Source organism: Aythya fuligula, chromosome 1 (genome assembly GCF_009819795.1).
Source record: "Aythya fuligula isolate bAytFul2 chromosome 1, bAytFul2.pri, whole genome shotgun sequence".
Classification (NCBI taxonomy): domain Eukaryota; kingdom Metazoa; phylum Chordata; class Aves; order Anseriformes; family Anatidae; genus Aythya; species Aythya fuligula.
Genome location: NC_045559.1, coordinates 99,101,317 through 99,120,829, shown reverse-complemented (window position 1 = coordinate 99,120,829; position 19,513 = coordinate 99,101,317). Strand labels below are relative to the sequence as shown.

At 43.1% G+C, this 19,513-nt stretch overlaps 1 protein-coding gene across 2 annotated transcripts in view; it reads left to right on the top strand.

Annotated features, from left to right (window-relative positions):
* The first annotated feature begins 10,800 nt into the window (after positions 1-10,800).
* Positions 10,801-19,513, top strand: part of CADM2 (cell adhesion molecule 2) — a 664,105-nt gene continuing 655,392 nt past the window's right edge. The window contains exon 1 of one of the 2 annotated variants that reach the window (XM_032208157.1): positions 10,801-11,057. In XM_032208157.1, the coding sequence (XP_032064048.1) occupies positions 10,997-11,057 (61 nt within the window). In that variant the 5' untranslated portion in view covers positions 10,801-10,996. The remainder of the gene's footprint in view (positions 11,058-19,513) is intronic. The other variant, XM_032208156.1, reaches the window with a different exon arrangement.

Here is a 19,513-nt window from a genome sequence, read left to right as displayed (position 1 = left end):
TTGTATCTCACCTCAGTAGAAACTTGAATTATGGATGCCATCCCATTCAGACTCCTGCATTATAACTTTGCTATGGGAAAACAACACAGCTCCTCTAATGGCCACATTATTATTGTGACATACACATTTTTCTTAATTCTATTTTCTACTTAGAATGAGCTGACTTGTCAGACATTGTCTGTACTATATCACAGTGGCAAGTGATATAATGAAACACTTTACTGCATGTTTATGCAAAAGAAAAGTATTGAAAAATATGCTATGTTCATTCCTTCTCTTGACCACTATTAACATATAAGAAGGCTTGTTGTACTTCAAGCCTTGAACCATAATTTCACCTCTGGTAAACTTCAAAATAGATAAATAGCAAATGTACAAATGTCTGTATTCCACCAATTTCTGATTCATTTGTATTTCACTACAATCACAAAAAGTGTTCTGCTCAAACACAATTAGAAATTTTACTTGCAAAATACTGTAACAATTGCAGCATCAAACACCTCACTCTGAAACGGGAAGTACAGATCAACAGAGATTGACCAATTGTATTTTGGACAATAATTCCTTCAGTTTCATTTCTTTTCAAACATACTTTACTTTCTCTATTTTTCTTCCAAAGATGGGTAAGGTCAGTTAAATATTTTGGACCAGTAATGATGTAGCAATATAAATCATTATTTGTCTTAGTAATTGTAACATCTGTGAGTGTTTGATTTGTTGGCTTAGCAAGAGATCCACACTCTTCAGGGAAAAAAAAAAAAAAAAAAAAAAAAAAGCTGAAACTTTCACTGATTCTTTTCATTTGTGATGATTAAACTTCTGAGATATAACAGATATAAAAACATTAGGCAAATATTTCAAAAGAGTAACTAAATCAAAGTTAATAAGCTAACACTAACAGAGAAGCAAACAATTCTAATTCTAATAAAGGAACAAATACATATACAAAGCCATATTAACATCACTAAAACTGAAAAAAAAAAATTGAAGACTTAAGAAATGCTAGAATTCAGAACTGCCTATGCAACCTTAATTTGTCCTCATTCTGCAGATACATTATAATGAAGTATTTAATTAAGATTAATGTCAAAGGTAACCACTAATTCCAAGTGGCCAATTTTCATTACACAGCTCTGTATGTTCATCGTCCAGTTCACACTGTCTTTAGGATGCCAGCAGTATTTCAGATTTCTGCAGATATGACTCCTTGGTACGAAGTTGGAAACTGAGAAAATGAGCATTAATATCAATTTACTACCCCTGTGAAAACATTGGGCTTAAGTGACTTAGTTAACATCACAGAGGAACTTTGTGGCATACAGAAATATAATCCAACTCTCAAAGGCAGCATTTAATTACTCCAAGCCTATCTTCTGCTCTTCTTTCAGTCCTCTACCATATTGATTACACATTTTCCATTTTATTTTTTTCAGCTAATGAATTACAGGTTCTATCTGTCAATGTCCTCCTTCTCCCCAGGACCATGAATCATCCCTAGAGCAATTCCTTGGGCTGAATGAGAGCAGGACTCTGTGTTAGGGTTGGGAGCAAGTAGAAGAGAACAGAAGGAAACAAAATTACATAGTTATCATTTACCATAGAAAAATAGAAAAGCTACGTTAAGGTTTCATAACCAAAATAATTTATTTCATAACTCTAAGATCCTCTTAAACAGTGCATGCAAATGTTTTCTTATGCTGTATGAAAGTGAATGAGGGAAAATGTATGTTGTCACGTTGATATCCTTTTAGATCAAATGAATGCTTAGTCTTTAAATCCATTTTACACCACTACATCTGAGCTCACAGATTAGCTAATTGTATAGTAAGTTACAGTTCCCCAGAGGAGAGAGTGACTTCATGTATTGTGCATACCCTATGATGAATCTCAGATATTTACCAAAAGCAGACGCATTGAGAGAGTGAGATGCAGTGACTTTTGGGCCATGTAAACCCATATGGGTACTTCTTTTTGTGTTGAAGCCTGAAGCTGCACTTCTAACCCTGTTTCTCATCCACCAGTAGCTATTTCTGTTGTTCCCCACTCCATTCCTCTAGCTTCTCAGGTCACGTTGCCTCAGACATACTACTTCATTCCTAGTTTTCTTTCTCCATGTTTTATGTCTTTTTTTCCTGCTCTCATTTTTTATTTCGTCTTTCTTTTCTGGTTCTTCTTCATCATTAGTTTCCCTTTTTACTTCTTTTTTAATTTTGTCTTGTGTTCCTCCATCCTGTGTCTCCTTGGTCCAGTTACTCTGCTCAGCCACTCCCAGTTCCTTTTGGAAGCTCTGCCTTGTTTTAAGAAAATTATGACATATTATGGCTCTTATTTCACAAATCTTCTGCTAGCCCCAGACTCCTTACCTGGATCCTCCCCTCCTGTGGTCCAAACAACAGGTTTCCCTTGCTTCACTTTTCCTTACTGGCTCTTTATCTTCCCCCAGATTTCAGGCTCATTGTTATCACAGTCTCTTTTCTCTGTTCAACATCCAAGCACATTTTCACCTTGACTTTCCACCATATTCATGCTTTTTTTTTTTTTTTTTTTATAGGTAGTGCCACCAAGATATTTCACTGGTGGTATTTTTCTCTCATTTATTTTTTCCTTCCTTTGTTTTGATTCTGCCTAATACTAACAGAACCCACTCTTTTTATACCATTCTTTCAGGCCACAGCTGTTAGAGAGCAGCAAGAGCATAGCTACTCCTTTATAAAGGCTAAGCCAGACAAACAGTGGTTCCAGGTCCATAAGAGCCTTGACAGCTATAGCCCAGTCCCACATGTACCTAAGCAATACAAGCAGGATTGACCCAGAGAACTCAGTAAGGTCCAACCACAAGCCCAGATCATAAGGCACAGCAATAAAGCGGGTCAGAGATGATATCACGCAGTTAATCTTCAGATCTAGATTAAGATCCAGTGATCAGCAGACAGGTCTATAAAAATAAGGCAAGTCTAAGATAAAACCAGGAAATCAGTCCAGGTGTTGAAACCTGGATTAAAGACCTCTGAAGAAACATAGCAGAACTAGAAACCTCACACCCTTACAGTCTCCTCAGAAAGAAAACAATACCCCTTGCCTGAGCTTAAATAGAGCTTCTGTGGCCATGGGTGTTGGTGAGACCCCAGGTGAGGCTGATCAGAAACACTAGTAATGCCCTCAGCTTGCTGACTGAATGTCAGGAGGAATGCAATTTCCTCCAGAAGCGTGCAATTTCACTTGTTTCACTTGTTTCCTGTAGAAGAGAAGCTTGGTGTGTATGCCATGATACACTCAAGTAGGTCTCCAATAAGCACAATTATGGTATTAGATCTGCCCTATGGTTTAGACACAAGCTAAGCAGACAGAGAGGGCTTCCTACGCCTAATTGCAGTATTTAACATTATCCCATCTGAATGAAATTACAATTTCATTACTACAAAGATCAATGGTAATCCCATCGAGCTGGTATGCTGTATCTCACTACCAGATCATCTTATTTGTAGGAATAAGTACAGTGGAGACAATGGTTAGAAATTTTATAGGCTATGATATTTTAAGTTAGCTGTTGAGTTGACTTGGGCTGGTTTTCACATAGACAACAAAAGGAATGGTCTTGGCAGAAAGGCCGTATCAAGACTTAACATACAAGTCCTGGCTTGTATAAGAAGCAGTGTGGCCAGCAGGGCTAGGGAAGTGATCGTCCCCCTGTACTCGGCTCTGGTGAGGCCACACCTTGAGTACTGTGTTCAGTTTTGGGCCCCTCGCTACAAGAAGGACATCGAGGTGCTTGAGCAGGTCCAGAGAAGGGCGACGAAGATGGTGAGGGGTCTGGAGAACAAGTCCTATGAGGAGCGGCTGAGGGAGCTGGGCTTGTTCAGCCTGGAAAAAAGAAGGCTCAGGGGCGATCTTATTGCTCTCTACAGGTACCTTAAAGGAGGCTGTAGCGAGGTGGGGGTTGGTCTGTTCTCCCACGTGCCTGGTGATAGGATGAGGGGGAATGGGCTAAAGTTGCGCCAGGGGAGTTTTAGGTTGAAGAACTTCTTTACCAAAAGGGTTGTTAGACAGTGGGACGGGCTGCCCAGGGAAGTGGTGGAGTCACCATCCCTGGAGGTCTTTAAAAGGCATTTAGATGTAGAGCTCAGTGGTATGGTTTAGTGGAGGACTGGTTAGTGTTAGGTGAGAGGTTGGACTCGATGATCTTGAGGTCTTTTCCAACCCAGAAATTCTGTGATTCTGTGATTTTTTGCTTAGAGCATGGATGTGGAATCATAGAACCACAGAATGGTTTGGGTTGGAAAGGACCTTAAAGATCATCTAATTCCACCCCCCCATGCCTGGGCAGAAATACCTCTCTCTAGATCAGGTTGCTCAAACAATGTGTTAGAACAAATTTCTTAGGAATATTTAGTATCAGCAGACTGATGTATTTGTTCAATTCTTTGAATCTTATTCTGGATCACCTGACATATTTGGACTTGTATATGAAAGCATATTCAGCTAAGGATGCACTGACTTGAAAGCCTTAGTCTGTAAAACTAAATGTTGAGTCTAAATGTTTAAAGCCTAGTTTTAAATCACCAGAACATGCAATAAAATCATTGTAAAACTGCTGTTGTCAGTTATCGAAGTTGCTCTTGAGGAAGTAAAATGACTGACATTATATTTGACAGGATGAATATCCTCCTTAAGTTTTTGAATATTTTTGTGTCACCTCAGCGGGGTGCAAGAGAGTTTGCTCCCAGCACTTTATGTGACTTCTGCATTAGAAATAAAACACAAAGCAATTACAAATGATAAATCATCAGAAATAACATCATAATTAATTGAATAAATATATATTTCAAAAATGCTAGGTAGAAGGTACCCTAAACAATGGTACCTTCTCCAAGTATATCTAGAACAGTCTCAAGTTTATTCCATGCAGTAATATACTTTTATGGCAAACTAATGTAGAGATGTCATGTGCATTACATGTACTTAAATCATAAACAAGTAAAGGTATAAGAGGCGTCCACGTTATATGGTTCTATAATTTTGTGGCTTGCGGTAAATAACTTTAAAATTTCTTACAGTAATTGCTCCTTAGCTCAGGGTCAGAAGACACAGCTAAGAGCACGTTTGCAAATTATTGAGCACTTAGGAGGAGGAGGAGCTAACCAGAATGCACAGAGAATCATGTTACCAGAACCATTTTTTTTCCCGTATTTTCATTCCACAAATTATATGGATGAGAGGCCAATTTATTAGTAAGATATTTTGCTTCCACTCACCATTGGTAATTCTCTTCTGCAATTATTTTGCAGAACCGAGTGTACATTAGGTACTTTTCAATAAGAATGATACCAGTTTGCACTGACCTTGGTTCACTGTGCGTTGGCATTGCATTGACAGTGTTGTTTTATCGACTTTTTTCTCCTCCAAAAGCCAGTGAAATATCTCACATTTATAATTGCTTTATAAATGGGACTTCATCCCACACATATTTTATATGTAGTAATTGCAGCATGCAATTCCTTTTACTTGGTTCATCTTACGGAACAGAATTTCACTGAATTCATAATATTGCTCTGGGACTGGTACATACTGTATATTTACACACCAATATGTTTTATGGAAGTGAACACATTTCTTCTCAGGAGCATATTTTCAAACTTCAATTGCTCTTTACTGAAGCCAATTTTTTTCAAACAAAAAATGCAATGCGTTTCATGTCTATATATTTTTATTCACGCCAATATATTTTCACAGTTGGATAGATTTAACTAAATTAGTAGTTACAGTATTTGTTCAAACCAATGCAGTTTTGCTGGCATCTGGTAAGTAAATGTTATCCAATTTTATTTATTTATTTATTTATTTTAGGAATCAGCTTCAACCAAACCCCCATCATTTAAAACAACAGCAACTCACTTACACCATACACAATTTCTTACTCAAAACAAACAAAACCCAAACTCTTCTGTTTCAGCTGCAGAAGTACACTGAAGGGGTAACATAAAACACAAAAACCCAGACTTCAGTCAAGACCCTCTGATTCCCACCTAAGCCCATAAGGGTGCATGGGGCAGGGGAGTGCACCTGCTGTGATGATACACATCGTCTTCTGGGGAAGGACCATTCTGCCACTTTCAGGTAGGAGGGGGCAAATACAAGGATAAAGGACTTGCCAGTGCTAGAGATGGCTGTCACCCAACCAAGTGTTTCTTTAAGGCTACGTGGCAGCTCCATGGGTGTTTTGTCACAACATTTTTGTACCAAGCATGGAAAAACATCTCACTTTCCAAATTACTATTTTAAATGTGATTGTGAGTGTTTAGCAGCGTTGCGAGTTGGGACAGAAACTCTCTATCTATCTTCTGCCGCTAACAGCTTGTCTTTTCCATGCCTTATTTCCTGTGGGGCTTTACAGTTCTTGATGGAACTCTGCAATCATATTTGGCTACTTCTTCACTACCCTCTAGAGTATTCAAAATTTACTTAAAATATATATACTATAGAAGATGACACAGAGCAAGTATGTCAATAGATATGTTTCACAGCTTGTAATAATGAAAAATTCTCTCCCCTTAAATTCTCTCTCCATCTTCCATTCTTTACTGAATTCAACAGAATCACAAGGTTCTGTCAAATAAATAAGCCTTCCTCTGCTATTATTTTCTTTCTGTAATCTGGTGGTCAGGTGATGCTACCAAGAAGCACTGATGTAATTAAAATCATGATTGTCCCTTCAGATTTTGCTTGCTTTGTTTCTTTCCAGACAAACTCTAGAGGCAGACTGACCCACTAGAGCACAGGTGGCTCCTTCTAGAGGAGGTAGAGTGCAGCTTTTCAGACAGAAGCCTGAAGTCCAGGTGATTGTGTGAAAAAAGTGTACAAGCAAAAGGGAGCATGCAGCAGAGCAAGAGGTGAAGCAGTTTAGTGATCTGACCTGTCTATTGGGGTTCCACGCAGTTTCATCAATTGTTCACTGATACCTGTGAGAAATATTCCATCTAAGAAGGGACAAGTGGGAAATAATTGAGAGGAAGCAAGTCAGATGATGGCTGCTCTGCTAGATGAAGTGTTTGTCTGCTAGCTTTTGAGTGAAGACAACCAAAAAATTTAAAAACAAGAAAAAAAAAGTGTGGGGTAGAAGAATAAAAGATGCTATGCTGAAAGTGCAGAGGAAGCTGGACAACTGGCTGTTTAGCAATTCAGTGGGAAGAAGAACTTGCTGACTCTTTCTGAGCTATGCTTGGAGATTAAATTATTTTGCATTGTTTAGTATTGGAAGTATTCGTATGCATCACCTTCATGGATATCAGGATAAAGCATTTTTTTGTTTTTTCTGATTCTAATAAAATGTTTATTGTCTTACCTTCTGAAGCACAGGAGGTTCCATCTGAACATGAGGGAGCACTTCTTTCTACGAGGGTGACAGAGCACTGGAATAGGTTGCCCAGAGAGGCTGGGGAGTCTCCTTCTGTGGAGATACTCAAACCCTGCCTGGATGCCATCCTGTGCAACGTGTTCTAGGTGATCCTGCTCGGCAGGGGGTTTAGACTAGATGATCCTCAGAGGTCCCTGCCAACCTCAGCCACTGTGTGATTCTGTGCATCTGCTTTTCAGGGCTGACCTCCTGTTGTTTTATTAGGTATTAGGGTATTACTTTTTACTCTGTTCTGTGGTGTATGTCCTTAATAGTCCCTGCTGCCCTTTTGGTCTCATGTAAGGAGGCTTCTGGCCACTGTGTGCATGAGGTCCATCTTCACAGATCAGTTACAAGGTTCTGTCCGACAGATGTCAGGTTTACACAGGAGCTGCCATAGAATGTCATAAAATAGGACACTGTGATGACATACTTTGAAGTTCTAACAATTTTAATCATAATGTTTCATTTGGTCAAATAAACCAGGTGCTTCTGTTTGGGATTTTTTCTGGTTCTGGAAATGGAAAAGCTCACTTTATCTTGCCCAGTACAAGGAATTGATGCTGTCCTCCATTGCAGTGAATTATTGGTGGGAATCAAACACCAGTTTTACTTTCCTAATGCTTAGTAAAGACTTCTGCTGCATGACGAAGAGGAGTGATGCGACCCCCACTGTGAACCAGCTTCCAGTCCCCCTTCCTTGTCTCTAGCTTATTTCAGAACCGTTTGAGCCAGAACAGAAAGGTGAGAATCAGCATTTCTGGTCATGCTTCTGTCGGAGTTACTGGCTTCTGGGAGGAAAATGTCAGCTGGTGTTTCTAAACACACAGATCAGCTTTTCCAAATGTGCTCATGTGGCAAAGACTTGGAACCCTTGTGACGCACAGACAGGTGCTTAATCCCTGCATCTGCCAGGGGACCTCTCTTCACAGTTTCTAATCTCCAAGCCGGGAAGACACTTGTATCTTTCCTGTACTGCTTCCTGGAACAAGACTGCAATCAAATCTACGTTTTGTCAAAAGCACGGAGCTGTCAATTATCACCATTATTGCAAAAGCACTTCAGGTCGGATTACAGTCCTGTGTTAGTGAAGGGTTGAAAATTACTTATTTTGTCTTTTTTTTTTTTTTTTTCTTTTTTGTTTAAGTTTCCTCCACCAAAACATAATACAAGTTTTGAGCCTTTGTTGACATTTTTAGTACTGCCTTAAAAATGAGTTGTTCCTTTCTGCAAGACATCTAAAATATTTTGAGAACCATTCCCTGTTTGTTCCTGCTTTACATGGTTTGAATCCTAACAACAGCGGTAAAATCGTAACTTTTGCCATTGTGCATTTGTTTCGGTGGTAATAAAAATCAAGTAAAGCAAGTACCTCTTCATCAGCTAGAGACAGTTACTTCAATACTTCTCTGCCCCTGGGTACATTTCTATGTCAACACCTTTGACAGTGTTCAGGTAACCCACTAAGGGCACGGAGATGTATGTATGTGATGTGGATTTCAGACAAAATCATATGAACTATACAACTTTTGTATTTGAAATGTAATTCTGTAATTTGATTATGTACTGTACAGACATCTTTTGGAGATAGAGGAACTCAATGTAAATCCTGCTGCAGTCTCCTGTTGCTAGGCATAGTCATTACTTGCTAACAAACCAAGTGGAAGATACGACTACAGAATACATGCCTTCCCAGGTCCCAGACTAGTGCAAGGTCTGTAAGGTAAAGTTGACTATTGTTAGCACTTCCTGAATGATCTGAGACCATGCACACCCCAGAAAGAAAAAAAAAAAGTTTTTAAAGTTTCCTCTCCCATAGGTACTTAAGACTGTTTCATTGCTTTATTATGTCAGTAGAGCTCTTTGGTGACAAAGAATGGGAGGTGAAGGCTGAAATTTGGAGAGGTACGATGCAAAACATACTGCATTGCGATGGAGAGCAAATCTCAACGGAAAAAATGATGATCCAGAAGCAGAGAAATATGTGATTATCCCAAGCACTTGGGTGCAGTGGAATCCTGCTTTCTCTGTGAAGAAGCAATGTGATTTCCCTGATAAATGTTTACAGAGCAGTCCAGCAACTTCAGTAGAACACGTTTTTCTGATTTTATGAAGAGGTTTTGGCAAAAGGTAAGTGATCCTGTGCTAAGTGGCACGTAAGGTATGAAGGAAGTAGCCTGCCATCTTGGGTTTCCTACATTCAGTGCCTTGTCTGTCAGTGAGCGGTCCTCCTGCCTGAAGGCTGCAAACCCTGCCAAAGCAAGCCCTCAAATAAAAACCGTGTTCCAAGCCAGAGTGGCGGTAACACAGCCAAGCGTCCAGGAAGTTTCTTACTGCCATTGTCTGGGTACAAGTGTTTTATTTCTACTGTGGTGGCGGTACACGGACAGACGTTCTTTACAGAGGCTCGTGTCTAGCTCCGAAGGCGCGGGAGAGCCGGCCAGGGAGGCAGGATGAGAAGCAGAGGGAGGTGCCGGTGCTTCACGCCTCCCCCGGAGGGACATGGAGGCGACATGGCCGGCTCCTCCCCGGCTGCATGGCTCCGGCGGGTGCTTCCCCAGGCTTCCCCCCGCCACGAGGCACGAGGCGGAGGAGCCGGCCGGTGCGGCCCGGAGCCGCAGCGTGTGCGAGGCCCGAGCAGCCCGCGGCAGCTGCCCGCCTCCTGACGCCGCCTCCTCAGCCCGGCGGCCGCGCTTCTTGTCGCGCGGCGCTAACGGCCGCTAACGGCCGCGACAACGGCCCGGGGAACGGCCGCGCGGCGAGGCCACGCCCCCACCGGGGGCTCCCCGCTCCCTGGCCCTCAACCGCGTGCGCCGCCGGTTCAGGACCGGCTCTGGACAGCGCCCCGCGGCCCGCCCCCGCCTCCCATTGGCTGACAGTCGCCTCGGGGCCGGAGGGCTCCTCGCGATTGGTCGAGCCGGCTGCCGCTCAGCGGAGCGGGAGGCGGGGCCCGGCGGGCGGGGGCCGTGCCGAGCCGTGACGCGATGCGGGGCGTGGCCGCGGCGGCTCTGAGGGGCGGGCCGGCGGCGCTGGGTGGGCCGGGGTGTGGCGCGGGGGGCGGGGCGAGGGGCGGGGCTTCCCGCCGAAAGGGGGCGGGGCGCGCGGGGCGGGGGCGGGGCGAGGCGAGGGGAGGCTGGCGAGCGGAGAGTGCCCTTGTGTCGCCAGCCGGCGAGCGGCTGGGAGCGAGCAGCCGCCCCGCGCCGCCAGCGGGACGGGACGGGACGGGACAGCACAGCACGGCGCGGGACAGGCCGGGCCGGGCCGCAGGGACAGCCGGACCGACCCGCCGGTAGGGGCGAGGGGAGCCAGCGGGGGCAGCCGGCACCGCTCGGCGGGGGGAAGCAGCCCGGCGGCGGCGGCGGCAGCGGCAGAGCCGGCGGGGAGAGCCGCTCCCCCCCCTTCCCTCCCCAATCCACCCCCGCGACCCCGGCCCTCCTCCTCCTCCTCCTCCTCACCCCACTGGATACAGCGAGGGAGACACTGCGGCGGCGGAGGCGGCGGCGGCGGCGGCTCCTGCGGGGGGAAGGAAGCGCCCGGAGAGCGGAGCGGCGGGAGGCTGCGGATCTGCGTGCCTGGCGCCCACCCAGCCCGAGGGGAGCCCCCAGGATGCGGCTCAAGCCCGGCGCGCTCCTGCGCCTCTACAGCCTCTGCGGGATCCTCATGCAAGGTAACCGCCTCCTCCGCACCCCTCGGCGGGGACCCCGCGGGGCTCCCCTCAGCCCCCCAAGCCCAGCGGCCGCCCCCTTGCAGCGTCGCCCCCCGCCCGCCCGGCAGGGGCAGGGGCTCCGCGCCCCGCTCCGTGCCGCCGCCGCGGCCGTACAGGGGCGCCTATAGAGCCCTACAGCCCCTACAGAGCGCGGCGCGGGTGTGCGTGCAGCGCGTGTGCGCCGAGACCGGGGAGCCAGCCCAGAGCTCCTCGACGCCCCGCTCCGAGCCGCTGTCCTCCCGCAGCGAGTTTCCAGACTCGCCGTGTAGCCCTCGTCCCTCCTCCTCCTCCTCCTGCGCCTCCCCTCCCGCCGCACCGCCGCCGCCGCCGCCGCTCCGCTTAATTAACACGAGCGAAAGGGAACAACCGCTGCGGCCGCGGCGGAGGGGAACCCGCGGAGCACCATTATCATGCAAATGACTGGCGTGTGCGGCCGGGGGAGGCCCCCCGTACACCCCCTTGCACCCCCTCAGCCTCCCCCGGAGCTCCCCCGGTGCTGCCGGGCAGAGTTTCCCCGCCCGGGGGGCGGCGCAGCCCCCCCTGCCCCCGCCGCCCTCCTGAGGGGCCGGGGCGGGGCGAGGGGCGGCGGGGGGGGGGCTCGGCAGCGGTGCGGGGTTGGGAGGGGGGGCGTTGAAACGGAGCGACCTTGCGGGGTTTTTTTGCGTCCCCTGGGCTCCGCGTCGAGTTGGGCACGGGGCTGGGCTGCGTCGTGTGGCGGGGAGAGGGGCGCGGGGGGCCTCGGCGCTGTCACCTCGCCGTGAAGTGAGCGGCCCTTGATGGGGGGACGCCGAGGGGGCTCGGCAGCGGGCAGCGCCGGCTTCCCGGGGCAGGTGGTGTTGGTAATTCTTTACCGGCGGTGCCGAGTTGCCCTGCACGTCACCGCACAAGGAGCCGCTGTGTCGGTGCCATCCGAGATTATTTATCGGGGCATGTGCGGCGGGCTGCACCTGGGGGCTGGCTCCTCTCGGCCTTTTACATTTCCCTGTGAATTGTCGATTCATTGCCCTGCGAAGGAAGGAGGGGGGGGTGGTGGTGGTGGTGGTTGGAGGGGGTGGGGGCGTGGGGGGACGCGTCTGGACTGACTTTCTGTCACCAATAAAATCAGGGCTGCTGCTGGAGGAGGAGGATTTGATCTTTCCTAAGATGCAATCAACTGCATTCAGCGCATCACATTTTTTAAGAGTAAACCAGTGATTAAAAACGGTGATGCCTTTCACAGCAGTTTAGGGAGTGTGCCAGGGAAAATGTAACTCCGTGAACTGCATCAGGTAAAAAACATGTTGCGAGGAAAGGGAGGTAATACGCATCTGACTCTGCGAAAATAACCAGATTGGGCCTGTCCTTGCAGATGGGGAAAGGCTATGTTTAACGTGTTCCTCAGCTTGCCCTCTGCGTGTATAAAATGTCTCCTCCTTTTTAGTTTCTCACACAATTATTTTTCCTCAGCTTCTGATTAAAACTGCAGTCAAAACCAGGCAGACTTGGGCAGTCTCTATACCTCTCTTTAGCCGAGCGCTGTTTCGGGGAGCAGTTTTACTGGGCACTATTTAACAAATATAAGAAACCTGTCACTCTCAGACTAGAGTGAGAGGAAATAATTTTTTCTGTCCTCCTCTCCTTTGAAAGTAAGGGAGAATGGAGGAAGAAACGAGTGAACATTTTCCAGGAGAAACCTGCCCTGAATAGTGACTGTGTCTAACTGAATATCAAATTCCTTTGGTCCACCTTACAGTGCTGCTTCATAAATGGTGTTTACTCAGTTTCTGCCATTTATTTTGGCATGTCCAGCGGACACAATTACCATATTAGACACATTTCTTGTTGGCGCTTTCATACCTACATTTAGAAGTAGTTTCTCCTGTTGGCTTACTTTGCTTCCCCAAACTGTTTTGAAGGGGCTCAATGGATTTGTTAGAGTCCTCCTTTTTCTGCTCGTAGGCTGTGGGATGCACGGGTTTTCCATCGGCTCTGTACATGAATAAGATCGTTGTTCCAAGGATTCGGAGCGCTCCTGGGTTGTGACTAAGGATGGCTGCCGGTAGCGAAAGTGAAGCTAATCGAGTTTAAAGGCAATGTGACAAAGAGCCAAGCTAACGTGTATCCTATCTGGAAGTGTGTCTTTTTGGCATGGTCTGTTAAGAGCCAGGCTTAAGGAATCTGCCCTGAGCGTTGATGCAGCATCAGCTGAGGGAAGAGGACATAGAATAATGCTTCTCAGCTTGTGCGTGGAATAGCATTAACAGCAAGCAGTCCCTTCTGAACGGAGGCAAACAGAAGTAAAAGAACCTAGTGTCAGCTGCTTGCTGTGAAAGGGGCGCAATGGAGGTGGAAGGGGGAGTAATAACATGTTGAGCTGAGAAGTGGCTTGTCAGCTGAGTTCGGGTATGGTATTAGTCTGCTCTACCCTCTCCAGCATTTGCTGTGAAAATAGTAGGATCTCTGGCTGCTGTTGTTCTTAGCTTGTGCACTGTAATGATTCTGAAGTACTTAAACTGCTTCCCAAGGGGTTAAACTGTTACATATGTTTACAGTCATACCTGCTTTTTTGTTTCATTCAGTTTGTTTTTTTCACTTCTCAGATTTAGTGTGCCTTACATAAAATTTAACAGTTGGGAGACAGCATGTATTTAGAAGAACTTTAGTACATCATCTGAAATGCTTTTATGCAACCTGGAAAATAAGCTGTTTATTGTAAAGAGTTACAATGTGAGAAACTATAATATTTAAAAATAGTTTTGTTGAATTCCTGGTATACAGATATGGGTTAAGATTATCCTGGAATTGTAGCTGCTATAGCCCCCTGCTGTGTGATAATGCAAATGGCATCTAATGCTCTAATGTGCTCTGTTTTTCGGAAGATCGTGGATAGTGCTGTGTGTGTTAGCAAATGATGCGCTTTCGGTTCTCTGCCAACACCGGGAAATTTTTTTCAGTATGGTTTCTTCAGGCACTTCAAATACTTGCAACCTGTCTGCTAATGAAAATAATGTAGGGACACTTTAATTTGTCTGAAACTGTGATCACCGATGCAACGAATCGGTGAAGACATAATTGCTCATGGGTGAGACTTGTTTCATAAGCCTAGATCCATTACAAATAGGAGGAAAAAAATAACAAGTATGCACATGGCTATTTCTCAGATCGTTTGAGCTGATTTAAGACACTGTCGTGATACATCACTCTATTTCTTGCACAGCTAGTCCCTGATTCGAATTTTTACTAGGATTTCTGTTAGCAAAATCTTGGCAGTAATACTGATGTTCTACGAGGATGTAGATGGTTACAGAAGAGAAGGAAGTGGCTTTGGAGGAGGTTGATACAATCTGTAGTTGGAGTATTTTACATGCAATTTAAAGCATAGGATGTATAACTCTGCTTGATAGTGATGGTCTTTATATGGTTTACATCAATCTAACCAAAGCCTGGTAGGCATATGAGCTGTCTAGGTCCCAGGTTAGCTCGTATTTTATGACTTTTCTGATTTATTTATATATTAATACTCGTCGTATAGCCCTGCTGAACAGTTCTAGAACCAGAAGTAACTTATCACATGAACTCCCGTTGATGACCCTCACACAACATCTCTGAGAAATACATGACCAGAGGTCTCTTACACTCATGGGATTTATCAAGTTTCTATCATCAATTCAACAGTAAGCAGTAGCTCCAGAAAAATGCTGATACGGAGAAAAACCTCCACTGAAACAAATACCTTTTTTGTAATGTCACCATTTATAGTTATGTCTCATTTTTGACTTCAGAAACTTAAGACATTGAACATCCCTCTGCTCTTAAATTTGCATATTGGTTGTAATTCCCTAATTATGCACTATATATGCCTTCAAGTCATGGTTTATACAGGCTACAGTGCTTCTCTCCACCAAAGAATTAGTGTTTTTTATATTGCTATACGAAGTCAAGATCTTGATTTTTTTTTTTTTTTTTCCCCACTTATGCATCACAAGTGTTGGTTAAGAAACTGATAGCAACTCTGTATATGGCAAACACAGATGGATGTGAGGTAGTTGCCAAGAGAATAGCACTGTAGCCAGAATGTGCTTGACTGTTAGAACAATGATTCCTCCTTCAACTAATATCTTAACAGTAGAAAGAGAAGGTTCTCTAATTGTCCTCTTAATTTAATGCCTTTTCAGAGATAGAAGGAATGCTTCCATTTTTGTTGTTAAAATATGAGCCTGATGACAGGCTAATACCATTAGAGGCTTTGAAAAGAATGGAGGGTCCTCTCCAGAGAGAATGCCACTAACATGCTTTATAAAATACATGTTCCAAAACAAATGTGGAATGGTAAAACTATTAGACATAGTTTACTAGTTTAGTAAGTGTCTCCTCTGGGATTGCGTCAATATTAAGTATGAGCTTAATGAGCATATCCCTCTCTTCTTTCCACGGAATTCTTGAGGTCTATTTGAGAGGAAGAAAGAAAAAGTGGCAAGGAGTAGCTTGTGAAACGGTTATTTATTTATTTTTTTTCCACAGTAATCTGCCCTTGAACAACTTATCTTTTTACAGAATGACAACATTGGAATTATTCTGAAAATAAATAAGTATTTTGAAAAATGTATGTGGGTGGCTTTGCAAGAGTTCTTTCTTTTGTTTCCTCTGAACCTGTTTCAGGATTTTTTCCTTTCATTTATATAAATGCAAATTAAAGAGAAGGTCCAAGTGTTTACAGTTTCTCTTACTTTAATGCACAATAAGCTCAGGACGGATGCTTTATGCATCCGTACTGAGGAGACTGTCGTAATAGCATATGACATTGTGTACGGCATCTTCCAGTGCTCTGTTTTAGTACTGATGTTTTATGTGTAGGGCTTTCTAATGTGGAGAATTTGGAACAGGCAAAAAAGATTTAGAGAAGAACGTAGGTAGTTATTTTTGCTGTAGATGAACTGGAAGGCTCCCTGTTTGTTCACTTAACCGTGTCTACCTACCTGTCTTCCTTTCTCTGACATCTTTAACTGTAAGATAAAATCATGCCATCATCCTTTGCCATTCTATTATGTATCTTCTTATATGTATCTTCTAAGACAAAAAGATCTGCCAAATTTGGGATTTTTGAGGGAAGGACCATTACTTCCTAGCTAGGAGTAGAATTGTATATACTGCTTTCTAGTCTAATCAAATGGCTCTTAGAGAGTGTGAATGCTTCTTCCTTTCACAGTTTAAGTAGCAGCACATCATTGTTAATGCAATTTTACATTACTATGAATTCATAAATTAATTTATCATTTTTCTGTTTCATAATGCTCACTTTAGCATTCTCTGTTCTTCTTAAATAGCTGTTAAGGAATATTAACTATTCATAGGCAACTGCTCTTCAGTTTTAGAAAATAATACATGTGCATAGTGTGTGTTTCTCAGCCTAAATCCTGAAAGCCTCTTCAGAGCATGTTTGTATGTATATGTACACACAGGCACACATTTAAATAAAGTTTTGTTCTAATAGATGTGTATTACTGAACTCCTTACCCTTTTTTTTATCTGTTCTGTGAATGGGGTTGGTCAGGTTTAGCTTATTTGTCAAGGCAGTGCATATCGTCATATGCCATATAGTGGTTGTCTGCATTGCTTTGATGTTCCCTCTATCTTCATCCTTCTGTAAACAATTTGTTGACTACCTGTCTTTTTTCGGATGGGAAAGGTGATGCAAGAAAGACTGTCACCTTGTGTTAGAGGTGAAAAGAGTCTGGTTACATTTTAAACTTCTTATGTACCACAATATTAATCAAACAATGATTCTGATTGTCACAGTAATTCCATTACCAAGCCTTAACTAAGGTAACCTGGGTATTCTATTACATGCAAAAAGAATTTATGGCCACAAAGAAGAACACATTTATGCCTTGCTAGATGTCATCAATATATAATGCATTGCATTATTTCCACTTCTCCTGGCAGAAGCTAAATAGGCCAGCACAGCTATACCGATCCATCTGTCTAAGTCTTAAAAACTCGGGCTTTTCAAAGTTCAGCACTGGAAACTCCACAACTGTGACTGACAGACAGCTCTGAAGAGAATAAGACCAAATTACTTCACAGCAGCAGTTGTAGTAGGCATTTTGGTATTTTCCATTTGCTCAGATATTTATCCCAAACTGACCTACATCTGCTGGATTATCAGTGTAACTTGACCTGCTTTTATTGCTGCTGTGCTGTATGGGAGGAAAGCTGTTCTGGTTAGTCCCTAACAAGGGAAAAAGCCATACTAGTTGAAGCAGAAGCAATCAGTTTTTAGAATTATGTAGGGTTTAAGGTCATTGAGTTTGCTACTGAAATAACTTGTTACTTTCCAATACAAAATTATTATGTACTGAATATTTTTTTGCAACAAAATAGGAAGCAAAAAAAATGAGATGGTATTGATGAAATCAAGTTGGAGGTTAATATTAAAATTCTGTTTTAATTGGAAGACTATATAAAATACATTCCTGTGCCAAGCTCATTTCGTTCTTTTTACATCCAAAGGCTTTTTTCTTTTTCTCTCTTAATATTCTTGTTATATGAAAAGTTTAAATTTTGACATGCTAGTTGGAGCTTCATTGTGATATACATGTATCTTCTTCATACTTTTAGGATCTCTTTGTCAAGTTTTTGATGTATCTCTACTCGCAAAATATTGTGTATTGATAGCAAACTACTGGTTAATGCTTTTTGATATGTGAAATGCAAATTGTATGTCATTCTTAGGGTGGAAATGCCTTGTTCAGTCCTCTTAAAATGGACCAGATCCTGCATCATTTCAGTAGATTCCCCATAAAATAATTCTGAGTTTTTATTTTTCTAAACGTTTCCTGCTTCTTAAGTAATATCTGCTTTGCAAATTATAAGTCGCTAATTGTATTGCTAAATTCTAAATGGTGAATTTTGGAGGTGGGAGTGAAAGCACATTAAAAAAAAAAAAAAAGCAAAGGGCCTATATTATTGATCACTTATGCTAGATAAAAACCTCAGTGGCTTATAGACTTATTTATTGGATGTTCTCATATGTTTAACATGCAAGGAAAAACAATTTCAAAACAACCTGGAATACAATTGTTTTAAGTAAATAGGCTATATATATATTTCTTTTTCTAAACAATGCTAATGCATTGTCATTGTAAATGTGTTTGCAGAATTTCCCAAACTATCTTTGTATTGTGAGAAAAAGAATAATAGTAGATGTGATGTAGATTTGCTTTTGTATGCCAGAAGAGCAAGTGATACTTTTGTTCTACAAAACCACAATTCTTTCTTATTCCAATGCAGAATGGAGTAAAAGGAAATCTGGGTAAAGGACACAGCTCAACTCCTTGTATAGGAGATATTCTTCATTTATTTTGGCACCTGTGTGGCAGGATTTGGAAGGGCAGGTGCATTTAATATTAATTAGATTATGCCTGTTGCAAACTCAAATACTCTGTAAATTCCAAGAGGAAAAGAGAATCCACTAGACCATATCATTTGAAGTAAGCAAGTTCAAATTTGCTGTTTAATGGATGGTTAATATTGTAGGCTTTTTTTCTTTTAATTGGTCATTAAAAACTCTTGAACAACTTCTAGAACAATTTATTTTAGGAATTTCAAAATAGGTGGCAAGCTGGTCATAGATCAGTGGGCACGGATAAACACAGAGAAATCTCCCTCCAGGCCTTGTCTGCCTGGGATACCTGTCAAGAAAACCAAACTTTGCTGCTTCCATTTGCCACTGTGAAACTTGAAGTGGCAAAACAACAGTAGTCTGAATCTGTACGTGTGGAAGTCTTTCCCTTCTAAGTTTTTGAGGATGAAGGCTTCAGTTCTAGATCCTGTATAATCTCTTTACATTAATGTGTTAAACTTGCAACAAGTGCAAACTTGTTACTTGCAAACAAGTAACATACCAACACATAAGTGGCCTTCGTGGTGATAGGTGGACTGAGAAAGGGGCAAGTTATTTTCTGTATGGATAAAACATTCCCTCAAGAGTTACCACAACAGCCTTTACTTTAAAAGACAGGACACACATGAAGATTAAGCTGGAAGAAAACTCCGTTGCTTCAGGCTTACAGGATATGACATACGTTTTCATCTTTCTCCTGTAGTGAGCTCTCTTCCTTTTCCTTTCCCTGGAAAATCCCTGGAAAATGAGATCGAGCATGTGAAGGTTTTAGGGCAAACACATTCACTGGAAGCTGTGAGAGGACAGCCTTCTCCTCACCTTGGAACAGAAAATACATGGGAGGGATGTAGTAGAAGGTTTTTTTTTGTTGTTTTGTTTTTTTTTTTGTTTGTTTGTTTTTTTTTTTGTTTTGTTTTTTTTTTTTTTTTTGTCTTAATTTCTTTCACTTCTCTACCTTCCTGAACTGTGCACTAACAGGAGAAGGGGAACAAGCAGAAATCAGTCCCTGGTGCTGGGACCTGACTCCTGCCAGTGG